This window comes from Thunnus maccoyii, chromosome 23 (genome assembly GCF_910596095.1).
Source record: "Thunnus maccoyii chromosome 23, fThuMac1.1, whole genome shotgun sequence".
Taxonomy (NCBI): domain Eukaryota; kingdom Metazoa; phylum Chordata; class Actinopteri; order Scombriformes; family Scombridae; genus Thunnus; species Thunnus maccoyii.
The window spans coordinates 4,262,306-4,276,926 of NC_056555.1; the positions used below are offsets into that span (position 1 = coordinate 4,262,306).

Consider the following 14,621-nt stretch of genomic DNA (forward strand, 5'->3'; position numbering starts at 1 on the left):
AAGCATTTGGCACCTAAAGAGCCAGATATTTTACTCAGGAGTTATATGCTTAAAAACATGACTCCAAATGAAGGCTAATGTTGCTCAGTGTCTGCTGGATGTGTAAACTGTTTGCTAGCATATTGGCCGTATCAAGGGTGATAATGCTGTACGTCAGTTAGGTCTTCCTTTACATAACTTGTGGTTATGAAACTTATCATAGCACGGTCAAAGATTAATCGAACTACTAGATATGGACACATTATATATTAGGGGAGTAGTATTAGTGTGACTATGTACTATAGTAGAGCAAAAGGAGATATTCTTTTGACCCATTTTGTACAATTACTTTAGGATACTTTTTTTTATTTTTTTAAATGATCACAAAAATGTAGCTTCAAAGTTATAAGTTGTAGATTTGTTGAATTGATGCATCATTATGTTGAATGGAAATATTCTCTTTGTTGCAGCACAGTGCTAACCAGTTACCCTCCTGCAAAGGGGTGAGGCAGTGCATCGATCATCTGCTATTCTTGGTTTGTGTTTACAAGTGTAAGTTAGCAGCAGACTCCATCATGAGGACGTACAGTCCAGCATACATGTATTCCTGCAAAAAAAAAAAAAATGAGGACAGCAAACATGTCATCAGAACAATTTATTCATCATAATCAGAGCAACAATTCTGTACAGTTTAATAAGATAAATATTTATGACACTTTTTTATGGGACGATTCATCTGTTTTTTTTAGCACCTTCAACAGATAAATCATTGTGTTCTGAACAACTGAGCAGATTAAATGGGACTTTACTCACTTTAATTAGACAACACATTAAGTGAGAGTCCTGCCAGTGCCATTTAATCTGACGAACTGAGAAGAAACTTTAAAAACAAACCAACCACTCTGTTGTTCAACCCAAAGTTCAACATTCCTATTTTGGAGCAAGGACCATTTTTCATCTTAGATAACTGGACATTCCCTGCATGCCTGCCCTCCTCTCCTCTGCTTTTTCCAGTCCTTTCTGCAGGCTTAAAGTGCTTTGAAACCAACCATGTTTTTGGGATAGTTATTTTAAGCTATAAGTAGAAACCCCATCTGTATCAGGGTCAGATATTTTAGCAAGTCTTAAAGGGGAACGCTCCATGTTAAGAAGTATTGTAAAGGCCAGATATCTTTGCTTTAAGATTATTTACAGGCTAAGATTATAGTGAACAAGACTGTTTTCCATCATGAAAACTATTCCAAATATCTTGTAATGATGGAAGATTGTTTTCGAGAAATTTATATTTTGATTGAACAAACTGCAACAGTTTGGCATATTTATGGAGTGAGGCAGACGAGCTCCATATTTAAGCCAGAATGGAGCAGCCTGGGCACATTCAGGGCGAAAGTGAAATGAGGGGAGTAAACCGAGAGATTTGGACGAGGGTCTGAAATCATGAGATATTGCTTTTGAATGTTTTGTAAAGAGCTGTCAGACAAACGGTAAACACACAGGTGCAGACCTCCATGAAAGCAGACAGATGGCCTCTTGCTCTTCAAAGCAGAGCGAGGTAACTCTGCCCGCTGGCAGCTCCACGTCCAAGCAAAAATGTTTGGAAATTGTGAGCTGAAACACCCCAAAATCCTGAAGAATGACGTCAGTAAACTGCACCTGGATGGTGTTTTATACTTTATACTGACGGGAAAAAAATGAAAGAGATAACAAAGATCTTAAGACACGAGAGTTCGGCTTTTTATGGAAATGCTCACTGCTACTTTGCAGTTTGTAAGTCATACAAGAAAGGTATCATAGAAAGAGAGACATTTTTTGGACATAAAAGTACATCAGCGAACGTAATCAGAGGTTTCGCCAAATCGTTCTGTATCTAAGTTGGTGTCGTCTGGTGATACAGATGTGCAAAAATGCCCATAATGCTGTGCTCACGTCACATGTGATGGATGGCGGAGATGGGAAAGGCTCCAATGTTTACAACTTGTGAGTGTTCACGTCACAGGCAATTTCAAAACAGCTGTATTATTATGGAGTTGATCAAGTGAAAGTTAAAAATACTGCACATTGCCAGTATACCACCGTATCTGGTAAATACGGCTTTAATCTCCTGGAACGATGGACTCTGGTTGTAATGAATTGTCCCTGTTTGCTTGACTTTGAGGCTCTTCATATCTGAGCTTTCAGAAATATCTGAGTTGTAATGATGACTTGGATGTTGACGAGAACACTATTTACAAGTTGGAAACTCGTAATTACAATAACCCTGATATGATAAACAGTATATAACAAAACGGAGTACGCCCCTGTGCAATATCAAGAAAATGTTGAATGATTCAAAATTGTATCATCTTACAATAATTGTAGTATTTTTAGGGTGAAGTGCAGGGTATTTGATCTTATTTATGATTAAAACCAAAAAGTTAGATAGACTACATTGAAAATACAGGCCTCAAAGTACAACCTCAGTGCAACAAAAGTGAGTACACATGTGGCTTCCAATTAAGACTAATTGTCTGAACAAGGTTGTAAATTAAACCCATGAACACCACAACTTTCTCACTTTTGGTCTGGGTTGTGTCTCATGCAACATGGCTCCACATGGTGAGGAATAGTTTGAACAAGTAATAAACCAGATTGTGAGACTTCATAAAGATGAGAGACGGTACAAGATCAGCAGGCTACTGGACAGAAGCCAGAACATAGTTGCAGCAGTGGTTAGGAGGTACTACCAATAACAGAAGCAAGCAAAATTCGCTATTTATGCAGCCTTGCATTCGACGAGCAAGTGCTGCTGACTTGGCACAAGAATTATCTGTGGAAACTGGTGTTTCAGTGACTGTTCAGTCAGAGGTTGCATGAAGTCAACCTCTATGAACGACGTCCAAGAAGAAAACCATTGCTCACAAAATGGCACGAGAACATGAAAAGAATCCTGCTGAATACTGGCAGCACATTCTTTGTTCAGATGAAAACAAAATAAAAGTTTGGATCAGATGGGATCCAGCATGTTTGGCGTAGACTTGGCCAGGAGTACCGCAGTGACTGCATAGTGCCGACCGTGAAACATGGAGGTCAGAGCGTGCTGATATGGGGCTGCATGAGTGCAAAAGGTGTAGGGGAGATGACATTTATAGATGGCACTATGAATGCAAGTTTATATATCCAACTGAATGAAAAGATGACTCTCAGTGTCAAGAAGGTTGTCAGGAGAGAAATGATCCAACGTGACAATGATTCCAAACACACAAGAGTTTTTAAAGACAAGACGATGACCTGGCCAAGTATGTCTGCTGACTTGAATCCAATAGAACACCTGTAGAGTTTTTTAAAGCAGAAAGTAGAGCAACAAAATCCCTCCAGCAAAGAGCAGCTGAAAAGAATTATCTGTGAAGAATGACAGCACATTCTTGGGTATTATCTAAAAACAAATAAAATCGTATTAAATGGTCAGGATTTGTAATTAACATTTTAGAGATATTGACCAGGGGTGTACTCAGTTTTGTTATATACTGTATACAGCATTAGTGTTTGTTGGAATCCATGACAACAGAGGTACAGTTACTGGATATCCCCATCTCAGGTTTTTGTGGTGGTGGCACACACTCAAAATTAAAATATACATATTAATAAATAAACGTTAAACAGTAGGTTAGTAGTCATTCACATTAAAAGGCTTTTTGTTCAACAGCAACAAATTTTACACATAGGAGGTTCCTACCAATACATACAAATCTGTCTCATCTGTCAACTGCATATGATGCAATAATAATTAGAGCTAAAGTGGTAAATCATCCCATATTATCTTATGGAAGACAGCATTGCCATATGTGTCGATCAATACGTAGCAAGAAATGTTAGTACAGAAATGCTGAAGATATGTTTGAGGTCACTTTGAAACAGTGTCTCCACAGTTCATTTTTCAACTGTAAAATGTCTCCAAGGTACATAACTTTGTTTCAATTGTTGAAAAAAACTAATTTAAATGTTTGTTTGTGTAAGAAAGGCTATAAAATCCCGTATCAGTTGAGCTCTAATGATATCTGCTTCCTTGTGCTGTGAATGTGAATTTGACACTTCCTGATTGTGAAGAAATGTCAGTCACTACCTGCCAAATTTCATTTGTGCAAACAGAGCAACGCCAGAGCTTGTCAGTTAGTGATGAAGTGATGCTGCTTCACATGAAAGTCTGACCTGATGCTGCTTTAATATGAACAGTGTCCTGAAGTTAAAGTTCACTGTAAAAAAGACGGAATGTGCGTCGCTGTTTAAGTTGAGATCGATCGATTTATGCGTTTGGTCTGAGCAGAAACAGACGGAGATCACACCTGAGCTCAAAATACACGACTTTTAAACAAGCATGCGTAAAAAGAATGACAAAGCAGATGTTAGGCCTGATTCAATCTCACAGGATAAATACAAGTTATGAAATCTCCAAAACAGGTCACGCCAACCTAGAAGAGAGCCAATAAAGCAATCTGAAGCACTTTATGGAATTCATAAACAGCTTCCTGCACTTCCTGCTAAAAATATCAAGACCTCACTGAGCTGTCTCTGGGTCGTCTCTATAAGCAGATTGAGTGGAGCAACAGACGCGACACTATAAATAGACAGATAGTCTCCTCGAAACTTCGCCGCCTGTATCAAACAAAGACTGTCGCCAGGCGCGGGGTTGAATCACAGGAATCTGAGATGAAGCGAAGCAGCATCTGGAGGGTGTCACTGTGAGTGCTGCTGTGACAACAACACTGCTTGGTATTCCTGTGGATGGTACTTTTATCCTCAAGTTATCCGGGGAATGTTGACTGAGCACGCATTCGTACAATGTCTCATTTCACATTTTAACCGCTACTCTGCGTTTACAGCGGACCTGCCGATTTAATGCCTTGCTTGCATTTTCACGGCAAATCCAGGATTCAATCCAGCAACCTTTAATTGATAAAAAAAAAAACATTTATCTTCTTCCTCTCCCTGAGCTCTTAATAGTACACCCTTCTCTTGTGGTGAAGTTAGGTTTCTTTAAATAGTTTATTTAAATAGAAAACATTGTTTAAGCACCAATTAATAGTTCAGATTACATGCTGGTGGTTCCATTGGCGGCAGCAGGTTACTAAAACATCTCTGTCTCACAGTGTGTTTACCAACCTGAGCCAGTGACTGTGATGGTTTATAGCAAAGGAAACCAGCCGCTGGCAAGTGCAGCTTTTTCTGGAAGAAGCTGCTTGTGAGGAGAGACAGTTTGGATTTCCGTGTAAAGTTTTGATTCATCATTTCCTGTTGGCAGGTCAATGTAAGTGTCCACATCCAGCTAGTGTGTCAACATGCACGCTATAAAACCATAACTGTCAATCAGTGTTTACATGGTTTATAATAACCTGGCTGTGCCATTATCAAAGCTGAGTGTAGCCTGATAGTCTGGTGTGGTAGCAGACGAGAAACATTGTATTTGTGCTATTTATGATAGATTGAGAGTGGAAGTTACTTGTAGTTTGTTGTAACATTAAAAGACATGTTTGTTTTCAATCACTACTTTCCCTGCTGTTTGTTTGTTTGCATTTCGTTCTGTTTTCTTGTGCACGCCCTGAATCAGAATCCAGTAAAAAGTCTGACTAAATTCCGGGATCAGACTATATGATATCTTAAAGTCATAAATTCATACATTTCTGCTGTGATACAATGCACCCTGAACAATCATTAGCTTGTCTTTTACAACTCAATGACGCATGTAGGTGAGTTAAATTGGAGCGGCTTCAACAACAACATCCTTCTTTCACTTCTCTATGCTTATAGTTGTGCACGTGCTCCTTAAGGGTCAATATAACTTCTGACATGTTTTTTTGGGACATTGTGAGGCATCCCAAAGGCTGCATCAGTTGACACACCAAGACACACTACAAGGGCTAAAACGAGCAGTTTTTTGTTCACTGACGCCCTGAGTCTGTCTGGTCTGATCATTATTGCAGAGGTTCCCAAAATTTTTAAAAACACAGTACTCCTTCATAGGAAATTTTTCGTCATGGCAACCCCCTCCAAGCAGCCAAAACCTGCCTGTAAACTAGTCTGAATGCTCAAGTGTGGTTGTTTCAGAATGTGTTCAGCTATCATCATTGTTTTAGCTTTATTTACAGTGTCAAATCTTTCCATCACTCGCTGTGATCGTCGCCGTTTCTGACACCTGAAACACTCACAACACGACAGCCAGCGAGTGTGAGTCATTAGCTGTGACATGCCGCATATTTAATAAGATCTTAAAAACAGTGATTCTGATGTTTTTTGCTTAATCTAAATGTTGCAGTCAACGTTATTGAAACGTTATTAAAAAAACACCCAATAAAAAATGGGAATCTTGCAGAACTCTTGGCCCGTTCTCAAGGCACCTCAGCATTATTGGATTGATATCTTATAGTCTGACCCTGGCATGAGGTGTTTTTACATGCCACAGACTGAACTGTGCATTTACTGACAGAAGTATCCCAGTTCTGGTAAATGAAAATTGCTTATTCTAATAACTGCTTAATGATAGCGATGTTTAAACCTGGTTGAAATCATATTGTTAGCGTATACGTGAACTCAGAGAATGAATTTCATTGCGGGCGACTACAGCATATAAACGTCATCTCCATCTTCTCTGTCTCAGCTCCACTGTGAGTCTTGAGATGCGAGTGCGGTTTTTAAGAAGCATGTGAATTAACATCGTGTCACTACATTGTGTGTCTACTGTTATCAAATCTAATGGCACCTTAGCTGCGGAATTCGTGCGGCATCTCTGCAAGTTTCTGGTCTTTCTTTGAGCGCTCATCCAGCTCCTCCTCAGGTGACGCTCACTGGTAGCAGAGGTAACTGATGAGGATTTTTGGTATGCCCAGTTGACCTATGACCTTCAGAGCGCTGGTGCCGAGCTTCTTCCTCACTGCCAGCCTGCTGAGCTGCTGCAGACTCACGGGAGTGACTACAGACAGATAAAAAGAGTACAGTTTATGGTATTTTTATTCCAGGATGCAAAAACAGGATTTTTTTATGTTAACAAGAATAAACAAGATGACGATTTTATTCATGTAAGTCTGTTATTTCCATTTTTGCAAGGAAATTAAAACAGATTCTTAGTTTGTTTTCCTCATTCAAGAGATCTTGGGTGAAGCATTTATCAGTGAACACTGCTGAATGATAAAATAATTATTCTTTTACTGAAAATATGGCATTTTGGAATAGTTTCAACTGTTTTCTACCCTCATCTGCTTGTATTTAAAGTCTAAAAACTCTTGTACGTTCCTTGTTTCATGCTGTTCTTTCTATATAAAGCTCTGTCATTGAAACCAAGATGTGGAAACCATCACCCTCTCACATGCATCCAGTTACAGTGACTAACCTATATGAGCATCACGGTAAACAACAGGTGTCATCTGGCTGAGATTTCCTGTGAGTGAAAAGTGATCCTTGCTTGCCATCTGCTGGTGTGAGGTTAACACTACACTGTTGTACAGGGCTAACTACAGAAACAAGTTATTTATGTGGGGCTAAAACATAATTAATGCTTGTTTCACACATGAAGCCCTGACTTCTGTGAAACGTACCCTCATAAGACTGTAGGCAGGCTGCAGAGGGAGAGCCCGGCGTGGTGTAGTCCACTGGTCTCTTGTTGTGTTTATCTCTTGCGTAAATGTTGGCTCCAAACTCCATCAGTATCTCGATCATGTCCACGTGCATGTTTTTAGCAGCGTGGTGCAGTGCAGTTTCATGCAGCCTGGCAGCGTTCACTTTAGCACCTGGAAGGAAGAAAGGAGTTTAGGGTATTACACCACAAATCATCTACATGTTCCTGCCAGCCATTTTTCAAGGACTATATATAATTTTAGACTGACTTCCTAAATTACTAGTGCTGTGAAGAATATATATGTTTCTGTGACTTTATTATTATGTGGATTGAGAGAAGGGTTGTTTCTAAAAAACTTCTGTAGTAAGGAGGCTCTAACATCCATCCATCCAACATTTAAGAGCTGGCTGCTTTAAAAACAAACATTTACTAAGTCTGGTGTAAGATCTGATGAGAAAAATATGGCATAATAAAAAGCATAATGTTAATTTGCTTGATTTTGGCACAAAAACTGTTTGGAAATCTTGGACATCAGAGCTCCTGTGAAATGCACAAACAAGGAACAGCTTTCAAATGGTTACTACTTGCAGCTCCATTACTGTGCTTATAATTAAACTAAAAAACACTTCTCAAAGTCTCAAAGTTACTGCAAGTTGATTTTCACTTTGCACAAAAGACTGAAACCAGTGACTACTTGAAAGCAGAGTTAAAACTAACTGTCCTTTTCATTATAAATGAATATATTGATTACTTTTTCAATAACATGACTAATAGTTTAGCACATAAAATGTCCAAAAATAGTGGAAAATGCCCAGTAGAAGTTTTCTAGATGTAAGATGACATTTTGAAATGTCTTGTTTTGACCAACAGTGCAAAAGCCAAAGATATTCAATTTACAACAATACAAAACAGAAAAGCAGCAAATCCTCACATTACAACTACATGTTGTTTGGTGTTTTTATGTTAAATAACAATTACTTGACAACCAAAATTATTGCAGATTAATTTTCTGTGGAATGACTCATTGATTTATTGTTTCAGCTCTACTTGGAAGTAGAGACATCTGTCTTAAAACGTATACTATGCTTAGTTAAATGATCAGCAGAGGAGTGTGCAGTTACTAAGTGACATGCACGTTGGTGGTATTTCAACATCCTGTTTTGCACTGATGCTCACCTGCATTAAGCAGCACTTTAACACAGTCTGTGTGTTTGTTAGAACAAGCCACATGCAGCGGGGTCCCGTAGTAAAGATCGTACGCCTCCAGACGAGCACCCATGTCAATCAAGAGCCTCACACAGTCGGCGTTTCCTGAGAAGAGAATATTATTATTTACTACTAAGAAAAAAACATACTAAAAGGTAGAAGTAAAAAATAACATCCAGCTAAAAAAAGATGGGTAACAGAGGCCAAAAGACATGTGAAATGAGTTGAGGTAATCACCTCCCATGCAGGCCTCATGGAGGGGTGAGGCCGTGCGGGAGGTGAGGGCAGGGTTGGCCTTGGCGCCGTGCTCCAGTAAGAGCTTCACACACTCCAAGCTGCCTGTTGAACAGGCCTCACACAGCGGGGTGCTGCCGTCAACGTTCCTCGCATCCACCTGAGATCCATCATCAGACACAGAAATATACACATAGTACACAAGTACTTCAGTCTCTTCCCACTGAATCATATTTCCCTATATTTACGTAATTCTTCTGTGTTCACTGAGATATGATTAGAGTGTCATGGTTCTGAGTTTAATGGTTGAGTATCTTTAATGAATGAAATGGTTCACCTGGGCTCCAGCCTCCAGCAGCAGCTGGACGCACTGGGCCTGTCCGCGGAGGCAGGCCTCGTGCAGCGGTGTGATGGAGTCAACCGCCACGATGTTGACTGAAGCTCCGCTCTGGATGAGTTGCTGCAGCTGGGAGGTCTGTCCGAGGGATGCTGCCCTGTGGACCTCTGTTCTCTCTGACCAGCAGCCTGCAGGAGAACAGATCAGATACTGAACAGGAACCGCACAATATGTGTAGAGATGGGCAGCTGTAACTGTTGTTATCTGGAGTCTTTAAAATGTCCTTTTATGCCCCCCACTAGAAATGCATTTAATCTATGAACATTGCTATATGAATTGATACAATACATTACTATTAGTGCCTTTACCAGCGGTGGAATGTAACTAACTACTTAAGAAAAACAACATCTTTTACCTTGCAACATTTATCCAACCACTATAGATACTAGCTGCTAGATTTAATTTACAAAATATATAATCTGACATAGACAATAGTATATCAATCTGCAAGGGGCCATTTTACACAATGAGCACTTATTGTTTTGATACTTGAAGTAGATTTAGCTCATAATACTTCCGTACTTTTACAGAAGTCAAATCAAGCAGGGCTTTTACTTGTTATGGAGTATTTTTGCGTAATGTTGCTACTTTTACTGGAGTAATGGATCTGAATACTTCAACCACCACCGGCCTCTGCTATCATATCCTAGCGTAATAGTGTTGAGTTGACAGCAAAAATTAATATTATGTCTATCAAATGTCACCCAAGTTTAATTAAGGAATTTTAAGCATGATTTGTATTAAAGGGCAGGTTCACAGTTTTTCATGTCTGTCCTAAAACAACAGTCAGGTGTCCATATGAACAGTGAAAGAGGTTTTCCTCGCAGTAATCCTGTTCATACTGGCTGTTAAAAGATCTCCTTCAAATGTGCTTTCAGTGTAAGTGATAGAGGCCAAAATCCACAGTGTGTTCACACAGTCATTTTGTGCCAAAATGCATTTAAAAGTTGATGTGAAGCTTATATGAGTCTTCAGCAGTCTGAGTTAATCATATCAAGTGGATATCTGACACATTTACAGTCTTTTTAGCATCAAATTCCCTCTTTGTGTTTCCTCAGACAGTGTTTCCTTGTTGAGCTGCGGTGGAAATATAGTAACAAAAAGAGGGACCTTGACACTAAAAAGACTGTAATGTTGAAAGATATCTACTTGATTTGACTCATTTGGACGCTGAAGCTTCATATTAGCTTCAAATAAACTTTTAAATACATTTTTGTACAGAAAGAGGACTGTGGATTTTGTCCTCCATCACTTACATTGTAAGTGCATTATGATGGGATCTTCTAATGGTCAGTATGAACAGGAGGAATGATTACAGCAAGAAAAACATGTTGCAATGTTCATTTGGGCTCCTGACTGTTGATTTAAGACAGACTTGAAAACTGTGGACTTGTCCTTTGACGTCATTAGCATGCGGTAGCAGATTGATTATTAGCCTATACAAAACAGAATGAAACAGCCTGCATTTGTACGTGCGGTTGACACATTTTACATGGACACAAGCATATTGTACTATGCATTAAGTGTTCTTTACATTGTATGCTACAACATACAGTGTAAAGATATAACACAGCATGACACTGTTTTTGTATAACACTGTGTCAAAAGCTGTTTGTAACGTTAAACATCTTATACAGCAGAGAAACGACCTTCCGTAGAGAAGCTAATTTGAAGTGACAACATATTACACAGTTGTTGTTAAAGGCTGGCTACAGTACAACATGCAGGTAACCGCCGCTTGTTAACATGTTAGCTTCCCTGCTGACAGTCCTGCAGTATGAAGCGTCAAAAGTGGGTCAAGCTCGGACCACGTCCTCAATACTTTATACCCACCGATGTCTCCAAAGAAATACGGCTGAGCGTTTTCAATCTCCATCCTCCGTCTGTTTCCTCCGCCAATAATTAACAATGTTAACGCAGAAACAGTGAGACACTAAATGTTTATAAATAACCGCGTCCTCGCAATGTTTACACGCGCCGGGAGTCACGTGACATACCTGGAACTCGAAGCGCATGCTGGGATTTGTTGTTTTTATACCACATAGGCCATTGCATGCTCTGTGAAGAAAGTGACGAATATTTATTGTTCGTCAGGATAAATAAGGCTACATAATATGTACGCAATATCGTATTACAATACAGGAAAAAGTACAATGTACACAATTTAAGTAGCAATGAAGACATCAATCCTGAGTCACATGACATCAATAAAATATGGTGGATAACTTAAAGATCCCCTCCAGACATGTTTTAAGATGCATATAAAATACTCTACTTTGAATAATAACGTATGTCTGATATGGTTTTTCCACAAAAAAAGTTAAATTATCTTGTTAAAATACTAAATAAAATAATGATCTCTACTCCTTCTCCCTGATTTAAAAAAATCCAGAATCTATGAATATGCAGATATATTTCATTTCAAAAGTTTAACTGCTGGACACAGGATGTCTCCTACTTCATTGTAAAGTCTATTATCAGTGTATGTGCACTGTGGAGGCTTCAAGTTTCCACATCACATTTGTGTAAGTTGAAAATTGGACCAGGATTGGCTTCTGAACTAGTTGTGATGTTACAAATAGTTAAAATTGCCCTTAAAATCAGATTTTCAATGAACACAGAGAAACTTTCCACTTTCAGCAGATACAACATATACACATACATCATTCTGCACAGTGAAGCTCAAACATCCAAATGCAGGAACAAGAAAAAACTATTTTTGAGTGGAGGGGGACTTGAATATATTTAAAATTTTAAGCAGATGTGTTTTACAATTTAAACTTAAAATCAAACATCAGTCTCTCATACAGGTTTTAGAAATCCATTCATGTGACACTCTGTAGTGACGTGGGGTGATCACGGTACTGGAGGTAGTTGTGGATGCCGTGGGATATGTCCAGCTGATCTATGACCTCTGAGGCTCTGGTACCGAGCATGGTCCTCACAGTGATTCTACAAAGCTGCTGCAGGCTCAGAGGATTACCTGTTGAGAAGCAGAGGTTTTCATAAGCAGCGAAAAAGACTGATCATAACTTTTACCGTTCTGACAGGAATTCAGAAGCAGCGCATGAACATACTTTCATAAAACACGAAGCAGTTGTACGAAGGAGACCCAGGCGTTGTGTAGTCTATAGGCTTTCTTCCCAGGTTGTCGCTAACATACACATTGGCTCCAAACTCCACCAACAGCTCTATCATGTCCACCATGTTGACTTGTGCTGCATGGTGCAAGGCTGTCTCATGGAACTTTACTGAATTCACAACAGCACCTGCAGGACGTTAAGATGAACTTAGGCCTGTTTGTTTGGCTTTATGAATTCACAACTGAAATGAATTGAAATGATCTGAATAATATGATTAAGTAAAATCCACCCTCATAATGTTACAACCAACTTTTTCATGTCATGTTAACACATTATTTCTGACCCGCATTCTTCTTGCTGACCTGAATTTAGCAGCTCCCTGACGCAGGATATGTGTCCTTTAGCACAGGCGATGTGGAGCGGTGGACCAAAGTAGACGTCGTACGCCTCCAGCCGGGCACCGCTGGCTATCATCAACTTCACAACTTCAACGTTACCTGAGAGGAGCACACAAGTTTCATTGATGATGAGGAAGAATGACTGGGTTAGACTCTGTCTTAGCTCTGCCAAAGTTTTACCATGTATGCAAGCCTCGTGGAGCGGTGAGGCGGTGAGAGCTGTGAGGGACGGGTTAACCTTGGCTCCGTACTCCAACATCAGCTTGGCACACTCCAGGCTGCCAGCGGAACAGGCGTTACAGAGAGGAGTGCTGCCGTGGATGGTCCGTACATCCACCTGGAGGAACCAGGGAAACAATTCTCATTTTATTTTTCCATTGCAACTTCTAGTGTTACTTTTACCAGGAAATATCACAATGTGAAAAGTGGGTAGAAATAATACCACCAATATCTGTGTGATCTAAATAACGTTTTCTTTTTTCTTATACTGTGTCACAGAGTAGTTGAGTCAAATCCATTGCTTCACAAACCTCACAAAGGTAGGATTTATTCTGTTAGATTGCACCACTTTACCGGTGTTCATGATAAGGTGTCCCACTTTATTTGAGCTTTTTATTTCTTCATATCTAAACAAGTCAGGTTTTGTCCTCCATAGCTGGGGAAGGTGAGGCCATGGAAGTGTATCCCACCTGAGCGCCAGCCTCCAGCAGCAGCCGGGCACAGTTTGGATGAGCATGTATGCAGGCGTCATGGAGCGGAGTGATGTTGTCCAATGTCACCACGTTGACTGATGATCCACTTTCTATCAGCTGCTGCAGCTGCAGAGCTCTGCCATGGGATGCTGCTTCATGTATGGCAGTCCGGTCTGCCCACAAACCTTACAAACAGGCAAACCTTCTATTTTATTCTATTTATTTGATATAAATAATCACTAAAGTCTCTTTTTAAAAAGCTGCTTTTTATGTGTCCCATAAAGCTCTATGTATCTTTTCGTATTTGATTTATACACATCATACACATCTAAATCTTACTCTCTCGCTTGACTTTATTTTTGCTCATCGTGTAAAAGATATTTACCAATTTAAGCTTTAAATAATGATAATATACTATGAAATGATTATTATTAGTTATACCTGCTGTATTATTTAGCAATAACTACAGGAACTACTTTATGTCCCCTAACTGATGACTGTGCACTTGCAGTTTATTCCCCTTGACAAACCATAACAACATTTTGTAATATTTAATAATGTAATAAATATTCTGTAATAATTGCTGTTATTAAGCCTAGATGAACTCGTTCGTTACCTTATTCATGTGGTAATAATATATACAACAGTTGTCATATCTACATAGGCAGGGCACGAGCTAATCTGATAAGACGTCAACACATTTGTCTGCTATTCTCAAGATAGCAAAGCAAGCAGCTAAATGTATGAAATGTTAACAGTGCTCACCGGTATCGCAGAGAACTGTGCGGCGTGCAGGTGTCAGCTCCATATTTTACCGGTAAACAAGTTTGTAGCGGGTTTCCAGATTAGGTGAGAGACGCAAAACATGAGCTGACGTGAGAAGCGTCGAATGGAGGCAGCGGGGAATTGTGGGAGTCGTAGTTTACAGACGTGAGGTGTCGTGTTGCTAGAAATAATCTCGTGGTATTTCTGAGGTCCCCAGTTTAGGTATGACGTGACTACTCAGCTCTGTGGTGATACACATAACTCATTAAAACCTAATATGTCATG

The 14,621-nt window shown here is 39.6% G+C and overlaps 2 protein-coding genes and 1 long non-coding RNA gene across 5 annotated transcripts; 1 reads left to right on the forward strand and 2 right to left on the reverse strand.

The window, feature by feature from the left end:
- Positions 1-621: 621 nt before the first annotated feature.
- Positions 622-11,691, reverse strand: LOC121890794 (ankyrin repeat and SOCS box protein 13-like). The gene is made up of 6 exons (XM_042403334.1): positions 11,232-11,691; positions 9,339-9,526; positions 9,005-9,161; positions 8,738-8,872; positions 7,542-7,733; positions 622-6,919 (listed from the first exon to the last, which is right to left on the reverse strand). The coding sequence occupies exons 1-6, from the start codon at positions 11,272-11,274 to the stop codon at positions 6,792-6,794; spliced, it is 843 nt and encodes a 280-aa protein (XP_042259268.1). The 5' UTR covers positions 11,275-11,691; the 3' UTR covers positions 622-6,791.
- A 431-nt stretch (positions 11,692-12,122) lies between these two features.
- On the reverse strand, positions 12,123-14,474 carry asb13a.1 (ankyrin repeat and SOCS box containing 13a, tandem duplicate 1). Of its 3 annotated transcripts, none has more exons than XM_042402788.1 (6): positions 14,337-14,468; positions 13,569-13,744; positions 13,060-13,216; positions 12,844-12,978; positions 12,476-12,667; positions 12,123-12,381 (listed from the first exon to the last, which is right to left on the reverse strand). In XM_042402788.1, the coding sequence occupies exons 1-6, from the start codon at positions 14,377-14,379 to the stop codon at positions 12,224-12,226; spliced, it is 861 nt and encodes a 286-aa protein (XP_042258722.1). In that variant the 5' UTR covers positions 14,380-14,468; the 3' UTR covers positions 12,123-12,223. The 3 variants fall into 3 exon arrangements, with proteins under 3 accessions (XP_042258722.1, XP_042258721.1, XP_042258720.1); XM_042402787.1 differs by having other exon boundaries at positions 13,569-13,756; XM_042402786.1 differs by having other exon boundaries at positions 12,844-13,216; positions 13,569-13,756; positions 14,337-14,474.
- Positions 13,111-13,618, forward strand: LOC121890487. The gene is made up of 3 exons (XR_006093811.1): positions 13,111-13,202; positions 13,378-13,418; positions 13,535-13,618. It is a non-coding gene; the product is annotated as an uncharacterized LOC121890487 (long non-coding RNA).
- Positions 14,475-14,621: the final 147 nt, after the last annotated feature.

Bases quoted from the DNA above. Each gene is read 5' to 3' on its own strand.
- LOC121890794 (XM_042403334.1), bottom strand. From the start codon at position 11,274: ATGGAGATTGAAAACGCTCAGCCGTATTTCTTTGGAGACATCG. The intron at 8,873-9,004 runs GTGATTACCTCA...TTCTCTTCTCAG, and splicing joins CCATGAGGCCTGCATGGGAG to GAAACGCCGACTGTGTGAGG. The intron at 7,734-8,737 runs GTGAGCATCAGT...TCTTCCTTCCAG, and splicing joins TAAAGTGCTGCTTAATGCAG to GTGCTAAAGTGAACGCTGCC.
- asb13a.1 (XM_042402786.1), bottom strand. From the start codon at position 14,379: ATGGAGCTGACACCTGCACGCCGCACAGTTCTCTGCGATACCG. The intron at 13,217-13,568 runs GTGGGATACACT...TGGTTCCTCCAG, and splicing joins TGCTGGAGGCTGGCGCTCAG to GTGGATGTACGGACCATCCA. The intron at 12,382-12,475 runs GTATGTTCATGC...GCTTCTCAACAG, and splicing joins CTGCTTCGTGTTTTATGAAA to GTAATCCTCTGAGCCTGCAG.